General features: G+C 36.8%; 2 protein-coding genes, 1 non-coding gene and 2 pseudogenes across 5 annotated transcripts; 2 read left to right on the top strand and 3 right to left on the bottom strand.

Annotated features, from left to right (window-relative positions):
- Nucleotides 1-1,508: 1,508 nt before the first annotated feature.
- LOC147918559 (uncharacterized) lies at nucleotides 1,509-4,675 on the bottom strand. The gene has a single exon (XM_087504221.1). The coding sequence runs from the start codon at nucleotides 4,673-4,675 to the stop codon at nucleotides 3,551-3,553; it is 1,125 nt and encodes a 374-aa protein (XP_087360347.1). The 3' UTR covers nucleotides 1,509-3,550.
- A 550-nt stretch (nucleotides 4,676-5,225) lies between these two features.
- Nucleotides 5,226-5,307, bottom strand: TRNAS-AGA (transfer RNA serine (anticodon AGA)). Its single transcript has one exon. It is a non-coding gene; the product is annotated as a tRNA-Ser (tRNA).
- Nucleotides 5,308-6,718: 1,411 nt separating this feature from the next.
- Nucleotides 6,719-8,828, top strand: LOC147918557 (putative acyl-activating enzyme 5, peroxisomal pseudogene; annotated as a pseudogene). Its single transcript, XR_015592334.1, has one exon. The product of XR_015592334.1 is annotated as a putative acyl-activating enzyme 5, peroxisomal pseudogene (transcript).
- Nucleotides 8,829-9,232: 404 nt separating this feature from the next.
- LOC104769897 (protein LEAD-SENSITIVE 1) lies at nucleotides 9,233-10,557 on the top strand. The gene is made up of 2 exons (XM_010494218.3): nucleotides 9,233-9,527; nucleotides 9,627-10,557. The coding sequence occupies exons 1-2, from the start codon at nucleotides 9,434-9,436 to the stop codon at nucleotides 10,391-10,393; spliced, it is 861 nt and encodes a 286-aa protein (XP_010492520.1). The 5' UTR covers nucleotides 9,233-9,433; the 3' UTR covers nucleotides 10,394-10,557.
- On the bottom strand, nucleotides 10,504-15,656 carry LOC104769900 (wax ester synthase/diacylglycerol acyltransferase 8-like; annotated as a pseudogene). The gene is made up of 7 exons (XR_015592336.1): nucleotides 15,362-15,656; nucleotides 14,651-15,235; nucleotides 14,472-14,538; nucleotides 11,528-11,631; nucleotides 11,230-11,438; nucleotides 11,021-11,158; nucleotides 10,504-10,919 (listed from the first exon to the last, which is right to left on the bottom strand). The product of XR_015592336.1 is annotated as a wax ester synthase/diacylglycerol acyltransferase 8-like (transcript).
- Between the last annotated feature and the right edge of the window lie 536 nt (nucleotides 15,657-16,192).

The raw sequence follows: 16,192 nt of genomic DNA, 5'->3' as shown, positions 1-16,192 counted from the left end.
AGTCCAATCATTGAAACCATCCCCAGCTTTGTGAACTAATAGATTAGGAGCCAAATGATATCCATTAAAGAGCATTGAATTCCTATTTTTCCACAAATGCCACAGGATCCAAGCAAAAGCTGACTCAAACTCTTTAGGAGGGGATACAAAATTCTTCAAGCTGAAGAGATAATGCATATTTTGAAAAATTGAGTCACCAAACCCCATCATGGGAGATGGTATATTAGCTAAAGCCCCTGTCTTGCAAAAGGACAAAGGAAAAGAATGTGATTTATGGATTCATATTCCTCATCACAAAACAAGCAGCCATCAAAAACTCCGATTCCTCTTGATCTCAGTCTTTCACTGACAGCTAGAGCACCTTTGAGGGCTTTCCACATAAAAACCTGTATTTTTGGTACCGTTTTTACCTTCCAACAATCTTGAAAAACTGGATTTCTCGACGGATAGGCTTCCTCTTCTGCTAATCTGGTTTTTTTCATCTTTCGAAACATCAATTCATAACCTGATTTAGCAGAGTAGACACCAGTTTTTGTTTCCCCCCAACAATATGTATCAGGATAACCAATCAGAGGCTTTATATCTTTGATGATGCTAACTTCAGGATGGTGAAACAAGGACCTTAATAAAGTATCATCCCATACACCAGTAAGCGGATTAAAAAGATCAGCCACTTTGAGATTTATGTTCATTAGGGAATGATTACCCATAGGTCTTCTTGGGCTACCTTCATATAACCAATTATCTATCCATACAAGAGTATTGTTCCCATTTCCAATGATGCGTTTTAGTCCCTTGGTAAGCAAAATTTTGCCAAACTGCAAACTTCTCCATGCGTAAGAAGGGCGTCTACACGTCGTAGCTGATAAGTAAGACGAGTCAACAAAATACCGGCTTTTAAAAAATCTTGAAAAGAGACAATCCTGATCATGTAGAAGTCTCCATGCTTGTTTTGCCAGAAGAGCCTGGTTGAAAATTTCCAAGTCTTTAAACCCAAAACCTCCTATTGCCTTCGGAAGAGTTAGCTTATCATAACTTAACCAATGGATCTTATTCTGATATTGAGTATTATTCCACCAATACTCCTTCATCACCGAGATCAGCTTTCGAATAGTTCCTTTAGGAAGCTTAAAACACGACATCGCATATAATGGTAAGGCCATAGCAACAGACTTTAATAATATCTCTTTCCCTCCCTGCGAAAGGTTTTTGGCATACCATCCTGTCAATTTGGACTGTAACCTATCCTTTATAAAACCTAAAAGCTGTTGCTTTGATCCGCTTAAACAGTCTGGAAGACCCAAGTATTTTCCAGTACCTCCTTCCAATTCAATGCCTGTCTTACACTTGATCCAACCCCATAAGTTTTGATCGGTTTTAGTTTCAAAAGTGATGGCTGATTTCTGTTTATTTATTACTTGACCAGATAAAGATTCATAATTCTCTAAACAATTCATCATCTCAGCACATTGATCTTTGTTAGCTTTGCAGATAAAAAGACTATCGTCTGCAAATAATAAGTGATTTATTGTTGGACCAGAATGATGAAATTGTATACCAGTAATTTTACCTTTGCATTCAACTTGGTTAAAAAGATGAATCAATGCTTCAGTGCATAACACAAAGAGAAAGGGAGATAGAGGGTCTCCTTGACGTATACCTCTTTCTGGTTTAAAAGATCCAAAAACCTGCCCATTAATCACCACAGAGTAACTGACCGAAATAACACAGCTCATTACCCAAGAAATCCACCGGTCCTGAAAACCTAGAGCTTGAAGCATATATTTCAGAAAATCCCACTCCAATCTATCATAAGCTTTAGACATATCAGTTTTGAGCATCATAGTAGATTGAGAAATCTCCGGATGAGTATGAAGACTATGAACTACTTCATGAGCGATCAGAATATTGCCAGAAATCAATCTCTCTGGAACAAAGGCTGCTTGAGTTGGGGAGATAATATCTGGTAGGTGCAACTTCAATCTGTTAACCAAGATTTTTGAAACTATCTTATAGATCACAGAGCATAGACTTATAGGTCGAAGATCTGACATTCTGTTTGGAGCTTTGATTTTCGGAATTAAACACAAATGTGTATGATTCCATTCCTCCTGCATACATCCAGTAGCAAAAAACTTGAGCACCTCCGATAGAACTTGATCTTCTATCACAGACCAATACTTTTTGAATAAAAACCCAGTAAGACCATCTGGACCTGGTGCACTTTCACTTTTAATGGAGAATGCAGCATGCCTAATCTCAGAGTTTGAAATTTGTTTAGAGATATCTTGATTCATACTTGCTGTGACCCGAGGCTGAAAATTTCTTAGTAATTCCTTGACCCGATTTGGTTGAGAGGACTTAAAAAGATCCGTGAAATATTTAATAGCAACCTCTCCTTTCTCATTGTCTGAACATTGATCTTTCCCATTTTCATCAACAAGAAATGGCAAAGAATTTTTCACTCTAGCAGATTTTACTGAGGCTTGAAAGAACTTTGTATTCCTATCTCCATCAAGAAGCCATTTCTCTTGGCTTCTCTGTCTCCAAAAAATTTCTTCTTCCCTAAAGGCAATTGCTAGTTCTCTCTTGATCGCATTAATCCTTTGGAAGCAAGGATTCCTCGATTCATCTTGAGTAGTCAATTCCTTTCTTAGTTTTCTAATTCTAATCTCTGAGCTAGACCAAACCTTTTTCTTCCATACACTAATGGCTTTTCTACAGTTTTCAGTCCTTGCCAGTAGAGTGGTTACACCAAAAGAAACATCTTCATTCCATGCTTTTTGAATTACTTCCAAGAAAGAGGGGTCTTCAGCCCATCTTTTATCAAACCAAAACTTTCCTCGAAAGAATTCTTTGTCACTAGTGAATTTGATCAAGACAGGTTTGTGATCAGAGCCAAGCTTCTCAAGAAACCATTGATGAGCATTCGGGAACAAAGAAAACCAAGCAGGATTACCAAAGCCTCTATCCAATTTACATTGAATCCACTGTTTGCTCCTCACTCCGCCCCAAGTAAAACCATTTCCTGAGCTCCCAATTTCTGACATATCACAATTCTTCACGAGAGAGCTAAAGGTTTGAAAGGAGCTAAGCTCTCTTACTGGACCTCCCAATTTTTCTTCATTAGATAAGATTGCATTGAAGTCCCCAACCATACACCAAGCTTCTGTTCTTAGTACTCCAATGCTTGTAATTTTATCCCAAACTAAAGATCTAAGCTTAGGAACTGGATTTCCATATACACAAGAAACAAACCAAGACTTTGAACCAGCAGAAACTTTCATATCTACAAGATTCTTATCCACAAAAAGAAAATCAACAGCTAAAGTTTCTTTCCAGAAAATTGCTAGACCACCACTGCATCCCACATGCTCCACAGTTTTAAGATTATCATACCCTAGCCATCCTTGCACTTTTTCACAAAAACATCCATATTCTTCGTCTCCATGAGGAAAAGTATATCAGGGAAATGTTCTTTTCTCATTTCCTTAAGGTGCCGAATTGTCCAAGGATTCCTCAGTCCTTGACAATTCCAACTTAAGACGCCTTACTGATCCAACGGTAATTCACTTGGAACTACCGTAGCTTTGTTTACCGTAGAAGACTTAAAAACTCCTTTGCCATTTAGTTGATTTGATGTCAAGGAATTGCCTTCCGAAACAGGCTCTAAGGAAACTGGTATAGTTTTTAAGTTTTTACCCTTTCTATCCTTAGGATTTTTTAAACATGATCTAGGCCTTTTGCAGGAAACAATCTCTTTAGGGAAGACCTTTGAACAGCTAGCCTCTAAACTCCCAAAGTTAAAAACAGAAGAAGGAACAAAGAGGGAAGTACCTGGAACCGATTTCATACCCAGATTCGCTGAATTCTCCTTCATTGGCAGAAAAACTTGCTCTTTCATAGCATCAGCTAAGATCTTTGTTGTCTGAACAGCAGAGGTATTAATATCTTGATCCGCAGAGGCTAAGCTTTTTCCATGCCTTGTATCATTAGTAGAGACAGAAGTATTCTCACCCATCGGATTTATAGGATTCTTAGTAGTGAAAGGGCATCGAGATTTATCATGAGTCATTCTTTGACACTGAAAGCATCTTTTACGGATACGCTCATAATCAATTCCAACTGAAACTACTGACCCATTTGGTAATTGAAGCTCTTTAGAATTTCTCAGCCTCCTCGATACATCCAAGAGAACCCGAACCCGTACATAGTCGTTACTTTGAGCTTCCTCCTCATCAAATGGAAAATCTAGTATGCGACCGACAGACATAGCAATACTCGAAATTGTATCCTTAGTATAGTGATTAACCGGGATGTTGCGCAGCCGAATCCATACCGGAAGAAACATCAAGTAATCTGGGGGGGGATTTTCAACCCATTTATCCATGACCACGCCCCAATCGTCTTGTGTCCAAACCCCTGTCTTGAGAACTTCATTCATGTCTTCTTCATACTTGAAAATGAATTGAAATCGATCCCTTGACAGAGCCACTCCTTTGACTCTGTCATACGAACGCCATAACCTAGGCATATCTAGAATCCATTTAGACATCTTTTGAAACTCCGGATTCAAGAACCGACCTATAATACTTCGCAAATTTCTAGCAGAGGAGCTGAAGTTAGGATGGTCAGAGATGACCAGAGGAATCTCTTCTTCTTCCTCAAGTGACATCGTCTGAAGACATTTTTCCAGTTAAAAATCCATATCCGAGCCCATAGGCAGTAACCACAGTCGACCGATTCGATTGATGACACACAATCGATAATTTTAACAATATCCGGACAGAAAATGTCGAAATCTCCGGTGAGAACTCTGCACAGAAGCTATATCTGAGAGAGGAGTTCTTAAGCCCACAAGTAAGTGGGACGGCAGCGTTGATACGGCGGACAAGAGACGGCGATAAGAAAACAACGGTCGAAAGACCAGGTCGCAAGATCGTTTACATATATGATTTCATATCAAAATGAATTTGTATACTGCAAAAAGAGATGAGGGTAGTAATCATCACATGTAGTGGGGTTATCATAATTTTTTCCGTTAAATGCTTCATAAATAAAGTTCTATTTCAAAAAGGCACGAGCCAAAGGTGCTAATACCAGCGCGCGTCTCTTTCAAAAGGCCCCCGCGTCTATCATCATCATCCTTTGTACTTTCCAGCGTGGTTTGAAGTGGGAGCCCACACGTGTCAATGATAAAGATAAAACGAAAAAAAGAAAAAGAACGTGAACGGCAGGATTCGAACCTGCGCGGGCAAAGCCCACATGATTTCTAGTCATGCCCGATAACCACTCCGGCACGTCCACAACTTGTTGTTTGATTAGTCACGAAATATATCTATTCATATGGTGATCTTGTCTACACCATATGATCGTACAAAAAAAAGTCGTCGATAAGATTGGTTACGGTTTATTATCCTTACTTCCCGTGCTAGAGCATGGGTTGAAATTTATTTTATTTATATTGTAATTTTTTATAAAATATAATTTATGTGATTGTTTTCTAAAAAAAATTTGGATAAAACATTATGCAATAAAATCATATGCTAAATATGATGGCTTGAAAAAGACATATATTTTGTAAGTTTTATATTGCTAATGATTTTAGATAAAAATTTATGCTATAACACTGGTTAATTTTTATTTGGGAAATTGGCAAAACTAACTAAGAAAAAAACTAAAATTAAATCCATAACTACTCTAACCATATAACTATGATATAGTGTATATAAACTACAATATATACTATCTTACTCTTCCACCACCAATCCTATCTATCCCTTTATCATCACCTTCAGCCACCACCTTTACCTCCTACCACCACCATCACGACCACCTCTTAGCCACCATTTCCACTAGGGTTCCCATTTCTACTAGGGTTCCCAATGTAACATCTAGGGTTTAGATTTCCTCCAGCCACCACCTCCGGTCACCGCCACCTCCGACCTCCGGCACACCTCCGGTCTACCTCCAGCGAATCTCCGGCGAATCTCCGGCCGACCTCTGGCGAATCTCCGGCGAACCTCCGGCCGACCTCCGGCCTATTTCCGGCGAATCTCCGGTGAACCTCCGGCTGACTTCTGGCGAACTGACCTCTGGCCGACCTCCGGCGAACCTTCGACTGACCTCCGGCCAACCTCCGGCCGACCTCCCACTAACCGCCGGCCACCACTCCACCTCCAATCACCACCACTGTACTTTTCCGGCCACTCTACCTCCAGCCAGCCTTCCATTCCTATGACAACCACAACCCTAAAATGGTAATTTTAGTTACCCTCTATCTTAGTTTCCTAATTTTTTCAAATAGTATGTTATATACTTCTATAGTTTTATTGTTTTGGTCATACAGCTAATTCACCTTTTTTATTTTATACAAAATTTTATATATTTTATATTTTAAAAGAAAATTTTAATATGTTGTATTAGTTTATATATGTGAAGTTATTTCAACAATGTATATTTTACATCATGACTTAAATATCATTATAAGACATAATTTTGTAAATTTAGTTTTTAAAAAGTAAATTATTATATTATGAATAATTTAATATATTGTTATACTTGGATAGAATATATTGCTAGCAATTTAATATATTATGAGTAATTTAGTTTCCTTGGATAACCACTCCGGCACGTCCACAACTTGTTGTTTGATTAGTCACGAAATATATCTATTCATATGGTGATCTTGTCTACACCATATGATCGTACAAAAAAAGTCGTCGATAAGATTGGTTACGGTTTATTATCCTTATATAAAGAAATGTAACCCTTATCTATGGGCCAGATTATTCAATTACTGTAGGCTACAACAACCAATGCTTAATAATAATCAATCAAACCAAAGTATTTACATCTTTATATATGGTAATGAATCGAGACATATGACATGCCCATTGGGTGAACATCTGTTGACCTTATCTCCATTGTCATCAGTCATCACCATCACCAAGGTCTCCTAGATTCTCACGAAACTCTACTATTTTATTTTATAAGAACAAGATATCATTATTAGCGCGCACACACACACACACACAAGAAAAACTGTTTCTCTCAAGAAGAGCACCAGAGATGGAGGAAATGAAGCCATGCGCCGCTAACTCGCCGCCGTTGACTCCTCTTGGTTTCTTAGAAAGAGCAGCCACCGTTTACGGTGACTGTACCTCCATCGTTTACGGTAGCAACACCGTTTACACGTGGCGTGAAACTAACCTCCGTTGTCTCCGCGTCGCGTCCTCTCTGTCTTCCCTCGGAATCGGAAGGTCCGACGTCGTCTCCGTCCTTTCTCCCAACACTCCGGCGATGTACGAGCTCCAGTTCGCTGTTCCCATGTCCGGCGCAATCCTCAACAACATCAACACACGCCTCGACGCACGAACCGTCTCTGTTCTTCTCACCCACTCTGGATCTAAGCTTCTCTTCGTCGACGTCTTCTCTCGCGATCTCGCCGTCGAGGCGGTCGCGATGATGACGACTGATCCGCCGATCCTAGTCTTCATCGCCGATAAGGAAGAGGAAGGTGGAAGTCGTGCTGACGCGGCCGATCGCAACAAGTTCAGTTACACTTACGATGATCTGATCCAGAGAGGTGATCCGAATTTTAAATGGATCCGACCTGAAAGCGAATGGGATCCGATTGTGCTTAATTACACTTCTGGTACGACTTCGGCACCTAAAGGAGTGGTCCACTGCCACAGGGGAATCTTCGTAATATCGGTTGACTCTCTAATCGATTGGACCGTACCGAAAAATCCGGTTTACTTATGGACTCTACCGATGTTTCACGCTAACGGCTGGAGCTATCCGTGGGGGATCGCCGCCGTCGGAGGAACTAACGTCTGTTTGCGAAAGTTTGACGCGCCGTTAATTTACCGTTTGATTCGTGATCACGGCGTCACGCACATGTGTGGAGCTCCGGTGGTGCTCAACATGTTGTCTGCGACTCAGGAATCTCAGCCGTTGAACCGTCCCGTCAACATCTTAACCGCCGGTGCTCCTCCTCCAGCTGCTGTTCTCCTCCGAGCAGAGTCAATCGGTTTCGTGATCAGTCACGGTTACGGATTAACGGAAACCGCCGGACTAAACGTCTCTTGCGCGTGGAAGCCGCAGTGGAACCGGTTACCGGCGACTGATCGGGCGAGGTTGAAGGCACGGCAAGGAGTGAGAACCCTTGGGTTTACTGAAATAGACGTGGTGGATCCTGAATCGGGTCGGGGCGTTGAGAGAAACGGCGAAACCGTCGGAGAAATAGTGATGAAAGGAAGCTCGGTCATGCTTGGTTACTTAAAAGATCCGAGCGGAACAGAGAAGGCTTTAAAGAACGGGTGGTTTTACACCGGAGACGTTGGTGTGATTCACACGGATGGTTATCTGGAGATCAAAGATAGATCGAAAGATATAATTATAACTGGAGGAGAGAATGTGAGTAGCGTTGAGGTGGAAGCGGTTTTGTATACGAATCCGGCGGTGAGTGAAGTGGCGGTGGTGGCGAGACCTGATGAGTTTTGGGGAGAGACGCCGTGTGCGTTTGTGAGTTTGAAAGAAGGGTTGAGTCGGAGACCGACGGAGGAGGAGTTGATAGAGTATTGTAGGAAGAAGATGCCAAGGTATATGGTTCCTAAAACTGTGTCGTTTAGGGATGAGCTGCCCAAGACTTCGACTGGGAAAGTTATGAAGTTTGTACTTAGGGAGATTGCTAAGAATATGGGTATGACGAGGTTAAGTCGGATGTAATATAGTAACTGGAATATGCGATTTGATAGAAATAATGGTTTGTCATGTTGATTGTAAAAGAGCAAAGTATCTGAAAGACCATCTTCATCCCTAAAGCTCATATTTTATTTTATTTTTGGTTTTAAACCTAGTCAACGAAAAAGATCTTAAGTAAAATGTACAGTATGAAATTAGTATATGATACACAAGTACAACGTTATTCCTAGTAAACATCAAATTTCGTGAAAACGATATCTGCCGACAAAGGAACTTGCTACCTCTTTTATAAGTTTTCCCATTTTATTTGCACGGTTTTGTTTGTCTTACTTAAGTATGCGATTGTCTAACCAACAAAGAAAACTGAACTTAAAAAGATTATCAGATTAATTAAAGAGAGATTAGTAATTACTAATATAAGTCTACCGCGTTAACACCGTGTAACATAACGCTAAAACTCGGTTTAGACACATGTTTCAAAAGTTGCGTGTCATTTATTTCTCTCATATATTATTGCTGTTCTGTAATTAAATTTTGATGACTGCTTTGCCTCTTCCTTTGTTTGAAGGTTATCCTTTAAAAACAAAATCTGGTTAAGTCGGAGAAAATTTCATATAATATTGAAGAAGAAAGGAAACCCAACTCATTAAGCAAAGATCGATCGGATCTTCTTCTTCTTCTTCTTCTCTTTGTCTCTCGCTAAAGAAGAACAGTATTATAGAAGATGGGATTTTTCTCTCACATGATCTCCAGAGATGATCTGAAACCAGGAGATCACATCTATTCTTGGCGTAACGCTTACATCTACTCTCATCACGGTTCGGTTCCATCTCTTTCTCAAAACCTTTTGATCTTATTTATTTTTCTGGTGTTTTTTTAATCGAATATCACAAAAATTGGATTTACTCTGTTTGCAGGAATCTATATAGGCGATGGTAAAGTCATCCATTTCACTCGTGGAGGTGGTCTTGAAATCGGAACCGGAACAGTTTTGGACAAGTTCATCGATATTTCGATACAGAATCATGGAAGAAGAAGAAAAGACAACAAGTGTCTTCTTGATTGTGGAGACCAATCGGATCTCGGTGGTGTGATCTCTTCTTGTCTTGATTGTTTTCTCGCCGGAGGTAATCTCCATCTCTTCGAATACAGTGCATCTCCGTCTGTCTTTCTAGCCAAACGAGGTGGTACTTGCACGATAGCATCTTCGGATCCTTGTGATGAAGTCATTTCACGTGCGGAGTTTCTCCTTTTAAAAAATGGGTTTGGTGAGTACGATCTTTTAGACAACAACTGTGAAGATTTTGCTATCTATTGCAAAACTGGTTTGTTTGTTTTATCCATGGCCACAAAGTTTGGAAGTAGTGGTCAGGCCAACTCTGTGTCTGCAGCTGGTGGTGTTGTTTCTTTGACGCTTAAGGTTTTAGGGGTGAAAAAGAAGATTAGTGCTGGTCATGAAGATGATTCTATGGTTTCTGTTGTTAACAAGGTCATTTCTTCGACGGTTAAATATGTAGTTCCTGGTGTTGGTGGTATGGCTTTGGCGGAATATGGTCACTACTGTTTTGGCCGTCTGTTTTACGACATTGGTGTTAGAAAAGATGCTTGTAAGGTTTCTGTGGAAGATCTCGTTGCTTTTGTAGGTGCTAAGCAAGGCATACAAAACAAGTGTCTCTCTAGTTAGCACTTTGTTGTTTGCATTTATGTATGTTTGATAAATTGATACGACTAATTGTTAAAGAGTATGGAGAGAGTGATTTTGCTTTGTATCTTGTGGAAACTGTATTTTAACTATTTGTAAAATAGCATTATTATTTCCAATAAACTTGTGAGGTTTTAACTTCTTAAGACACGACCTTTGAGTTTAGCTTTGAGCTTTCTTCAACCATAAAACCTCTCAACTATACCATATTTGAGAATGCAAAACAGAGCGAAGAAAGAGCATGAGAAAGAGATGCGATAACTGTGAAGATGAAGCAAAGGAATGATCGATGCAGGACTTAAACGAGGAGGACACACAAGGTTTGAGTGAGTTGAGGCCTCATGCGCCTTAGTTAGAGTAACCCTCTTTCCAAGAGAACAGCTTTCATTGTTTTCAGTGATTCTTCCATATCATCACAAATCCTGTGAGCATCCGGTATTATAGTAGGATCAACCGCTATCGTGATTGTCATTTCCGCCGCATAACTTGTGTAATGTATCAACAATGCCTACACACCAAAAAAAAGAAAAAAAGAAAACGGAAGTACAATTAATTAAACAGAAAAGCTTACCGTTAAACTAAATTATGCAAGAGAACAGAAAGGCGTACATGTGAGTTTCCATAACAGCTTACAGAGATCTAAGCGATAGGATGGCCTTGGAAACTGATTTCTTCTATAGGGCCCATAATGTTTGAAACAAATGTCGTTATGTTCTTCAAGTTTTGATTGTATACTGACGCTGCTGCCTATAATGACAAGAGCGAGTTATATGCATGTACTGTCCATAAAAATGCAAACGAATCTCAGTTTATTTTACCTTAGCTCCTAAAACTTTTAGGATGATTTTTGTAAACAAATACGTTAGAGCTGCGTGATAAGAGTGCTTCTTTCGAGCCATCATAGCTTTGGATTTTTTTAGATAAACCAATGGATCGGTCTCTAAACCAATCGATAACGGTAAAATTATTGAGCTGACGTAGTTTCCCATCTGCATTTTGTATCCTTGACCATCATTTCTGCCAAAGGCTTTATGCAGAAGAAATATTAATATGCATAATTACTGTTTGTTGAGAATTAAATAGCTTAGATTTATATTTGAGGAGTATGTTTCTAACCTTGAACCCGATGTCTGACCTTAAATTTACTGCACAACCTGCACGAAATCGTATTCCATCCGGAAGATTGCTTGGATATGTTCCTTCCTCTTCATTATTCTTGTCTTGTTTTTCAAGAACAAGATATGCGTGTGAAACATTAATTAGATATATAAATCATATACGCATATTTTTTTTATTGAATTAGAATCAACTTCTGGTTAGGGTATTAACTATATCTTATATAATATGAGAAAATTTTTCTCAACTTTTGCTAAAAAGATGACACTTGACCTATTATCTATATAACACTTGTACATTTTGTATCCTTGACCTATTAATTAGAATCAATTTGTACATTTTTGTTGTTTGGACCTAATTAACTAAATTCATTTATACTTTGGACCTAATTCACTAAAAGCCCATAAAAAAAAAACTCTTAACATTTCCTTTTTCCCTTCTTCAATTAGACCCCTTCCAATCTAAATCCACCATTTATCAGTTTGTGGTTTCATCCTAGAAACAATCTGATTATAGATTATTTTGAAATTATAAAAATATGTTTCAATCTTATGTAAGATTCCCGGGCAAAAACGGTTTCTAAATTATGTAAAAAATTATTTATGGGTTTCAATCTTATAAATGATTCATAAGCAAAAAAGGAATCTAAATTATGTTAGATTGTAGATGTTTACGTGTTCTCAAAATTCTCTTATAAATTAATAAATTTTTGACTCAAATTTTAATTTATGAGTTTCCATTATTGGGTTTAGTTTCTAGCCTTTAATCTTATATAATCTAATGGTGGGATGTTTTATGTAAGTAATTTGATAATTGCTTACTCATTTATTCTCATTAGATATTACCAATTCGTTTTCCATAATATTAGAATTCAATCCGTTTTTCATAAAATTAAATTTCAGTCCCTAATTACTCTCATTTTAAGAGAATTTTTTCTGTCATGATTATTTAATTTCAGTCATTAGGTTCGAATGAAGAATTATATTATTCTTATATTTCTTTCTACATTTCAATAGGTATTCTTGAATAATTTTAAATATTTTTTTGCAGGTTATCATGTTTGTTGTTTGCATTAAAACTACATCAGAATATATAATGTGAGAATGTTTGACAAATTTACTTATTCATTAGAGTGTTTATGTATGTATTTCCTAATCTCCATGGACCGGTCCGGCAATTTTGGATGACCTATGCTAATTTATTTTTAAAAAACCATTTTCATTATCGTAAATAAAATTATAAGAATAGTAATATAAAAAAATATTTTCATAAGGTAGTTTCTAAGTCCATAAACCGATATATGTTCGTTTTGCTTGCTCACATTTTTTGTCTTTTCAATGTTTTCATATTCATTTAAATATTTATACAAAAATAAAAATTATATTGCCTAATAACTCATTATTGTTTTCAACCTCTTCGAATATAGAAACTTTTTTTATTAGAGTTTCAAATTAGTTTTTCTAAATTAAATTTTACTTTAAAGTTTCATCAACAACAAGTTTAATTAGCATTAATCTAATGCTCATTCACCAACAATTCAAAAGACGAAATAGTTTTTGACATAAACCTAACAAAACTTCATCCGTAAATTGGATATATCTACATGAAAAGTATATGTTTTTTATATAAAACTTGAACTTATATAAAAAAATCTAAAAATAACTGAACTTATAATTTTGTTTTTCCCTACATAAAAGACAAAAAAAAACTTTTGGTCTAAAGTATGCTCCAAAAAGTTTGATGCCCTAATACTTGGCTTCAATTGCTTACCCTATGGGTTGGGCCTCGGCTGGGCCTTGAACCATATTTTATATTTACTCTAGGGTTATCGTGTTTGTTGGTTATGTTAATACTACTACATCATGAAAAAATGAACTATCATGATTTAATATGTTCAACATCACTACAAGAAATATGCGTATTTTTAGCACACGAAAAACGCTATCATTTCGTTTCGATAGTGATTTTGTAAACGCTGTCTTTGCCGGTGCTATCTTAGAGGGGGCACATATAATAGCGTTTTTTTTCTTTGCTATTATTTGTCTCTCTATAATAGTGCATTATTATCGCTATATTAAGATTATTAGTAGCATTTCAAATTTGCTATATTATAATTAACAGTGTGTAAAGTAGACTAAAATTTCTTCTTATTAGACAATGCATATGAGTCTCTCCATTGTAAATTTAGTTTGTGATGTTACTATCATATGCTTAAAAAATCATGTTGTTAAGATTGTGATGTCTTTTTATATCATACCATGATATGAGTTGCATTTTTCTATACTAATTAATTTGACTTCTATAGTTTTGAGTTATATGCTAATTGTATATTGGTATCATATATTTTTAGGAATCTTAGTATCAAATAGCTTTAGAGTTAACCATCTTAAAAATAAAATATCAACAAAAATTCTCATAACATTTTCCACTTTTACATATAATATTTTACTTCCTAAGAAACTTTTTTATTATGGCATTTGATATTATAATATTCTGCGGTTTTTCTTCTAAGTAGCTACGACAAAATAAATATTTTTTTTATCGAATTGCATTTATGATAAAGCTAAATAGACATATCTAAAAATTCATTTCAGCGATGGAACAAAACTATTGCATTTTATAGTCAACCATAACATAGAGTAATTTTTTATAACTTTATAATAAATTAACTTTATAGGTTGTTCAAAAAAAAAAAAAAAGGAAAGCAAGTAAAATAAAAGAACCAAAAAAAATTGAAATGATCAGTATATTTTAAAAATCATTAAAATAATAATTGCTGAGTAAACAAATAAAAGAACTATAATATCCAAATTACTAAAATTCAAAAACAATGTAAGCTAAATCCGTGCGTAGCACGGGATGACTTCTAGTATTGTATAAGTTAATTATTAGATCAACTCTTAATAATATACATCATATCATATATATTGAATTTAATGTTTACCATATTGTCGTTTCATATAGCTAGAAAGAGCGGTTTGTGTAATTCCGAGTAGAACATCGTTGATAGTCTAATAACAGCAAATGTATATATACCACATATAAGATTAATAGAAAGCATAGATCCATTAAAAAAGGTAAGAGAAATCCTCAAGTGCGTTATGAACATAAATCAGAACGTACCATGTTCATAGCGTTCTTGATAAGTTTAATGTCATCTAGAGATATATTTCGGTGATAAAATCTCTTTGGATTGCTCCTGACATTCGCACCACCTTTCAGTGGCGTTTTGGTATCCTTCAAAAACAACAGAGTGGCAAAAAGTAACAACATATCTACAAGTGTATTCCAAATCAATATCATTGTAGAACCAATGGTGAATATTGCCCTTAAGAACCAGCCGGTTTTTTCAAGGCTATGCGGCACCGTGCTTCGCCGTTTCACGGAAGGAATAGCAGTAGAAGACATGTCTGGATTTGATGTTTTATGGGTACATGCGAGAAGGAGGGAAATGAAGGACATTCCATCTCCCAACGCATGGTTAAATCTTATTACACCCACTGCCTCAGCATCAGAGGTTTTGACGTTAAGGATGTGAATGTCCCACAAGGGTCTTGATTTATCAAGAGGAATCATTGTGAGACGTGAGATATAATCATCGACGAAGCTTTGTCCACCTTCACATATCTCTTCTGGATCTATGTATGGTACGATTACATGATCTTCTACATTGACTTTGGTCTCTATCCATTTTGCACCATTGTCAGACTATTAAGATAAAACACATGGAGACCAAATTCTTATTCAGGTGATGTTTGAATACACATCACTTACAAATAATCGAAAATAACTATAATGTATAAGAAAGTATGGCATATGTGTATAAGTGGGCACCAGTTTGCTGGAGAAACGAGAATGCTTGTAGACATTATGCCTCAAAGCATCAAGAAAAGCATCAAGATTAATTTTGGTTTTGAAACCAATATTTATGATGACACATAAGTCTATGCCTGGCGACTGGAATACTCGCGCCATCGGGCTGAGTGGCTCCTCCTCCTCATGCTTCATTCTCCCTTTCATCTTAGATGTGCATCTCTTATCTCTCTTTCCAACGCTATTTATTAGGAAAGTTTGTCTTCTTATTTTTTTTTTTCTTTTTCTGTTAAAGGGTTAAAATGCTAAAGACAAAGATGCTTTACATATACAGTATAGTATTCTTGAACATCAAAAAATTATAAAGAGAATTTGATTGACGATTAATTCTTTCAACAAACATACAAAAAATTGTAGAGGCAGACATAATGAGGTAGTACTTAAGTGTTTGTGTATGTTCAGTTACGTCTATGTTATTATTTTTTAAGATATTATAAAGGAAATATTTAGTCTGTAAGTATACTTTGAAGATTAGATGAGTAAAATTACTATTTTTCCATATTATATATATATATATACATATATATTTTATTTGAATGTATAATTGATTGATCAAACTATGTGAATATGTACAAACAGCCCAAGATGAGACTAGGTTTTGAGTTCTTGAGACTTTAAATCGTAGCAATAGAAAAAGCTAAAACATATGGAAACGTTGCTAGATGATGAAAAGCAGCTAATTGAGATCGACTCTTCCTTTTTATGCCATGGATGGTGAATGAGCAAACCAACACTGAGGCAGGCCGCGGAGACGGGTACTCTTGGCGTAGCTAGTCCAGTGACAGTGACACG

The sequence above is a fragment of the Camelina sativa genome, chromosome 20 (assembly GCF_030686135.1).
Source record: "Camelina sativa cultivar CO46 ecotype springtype chromosome 20, ASM3068613v1".
In the NCBI taxonomy this organism is placed as follows: Eukaryota; Viridiplantae; Streptophyta; class Magnoliopsida; order Brassicales; family Brassicaceae; genus Camelina; species Camelina sativa.
Note: the sequence above shows the minus strand (reverse complement) of the source record. Positions and strands in the feature narration are given on the sequence as shown.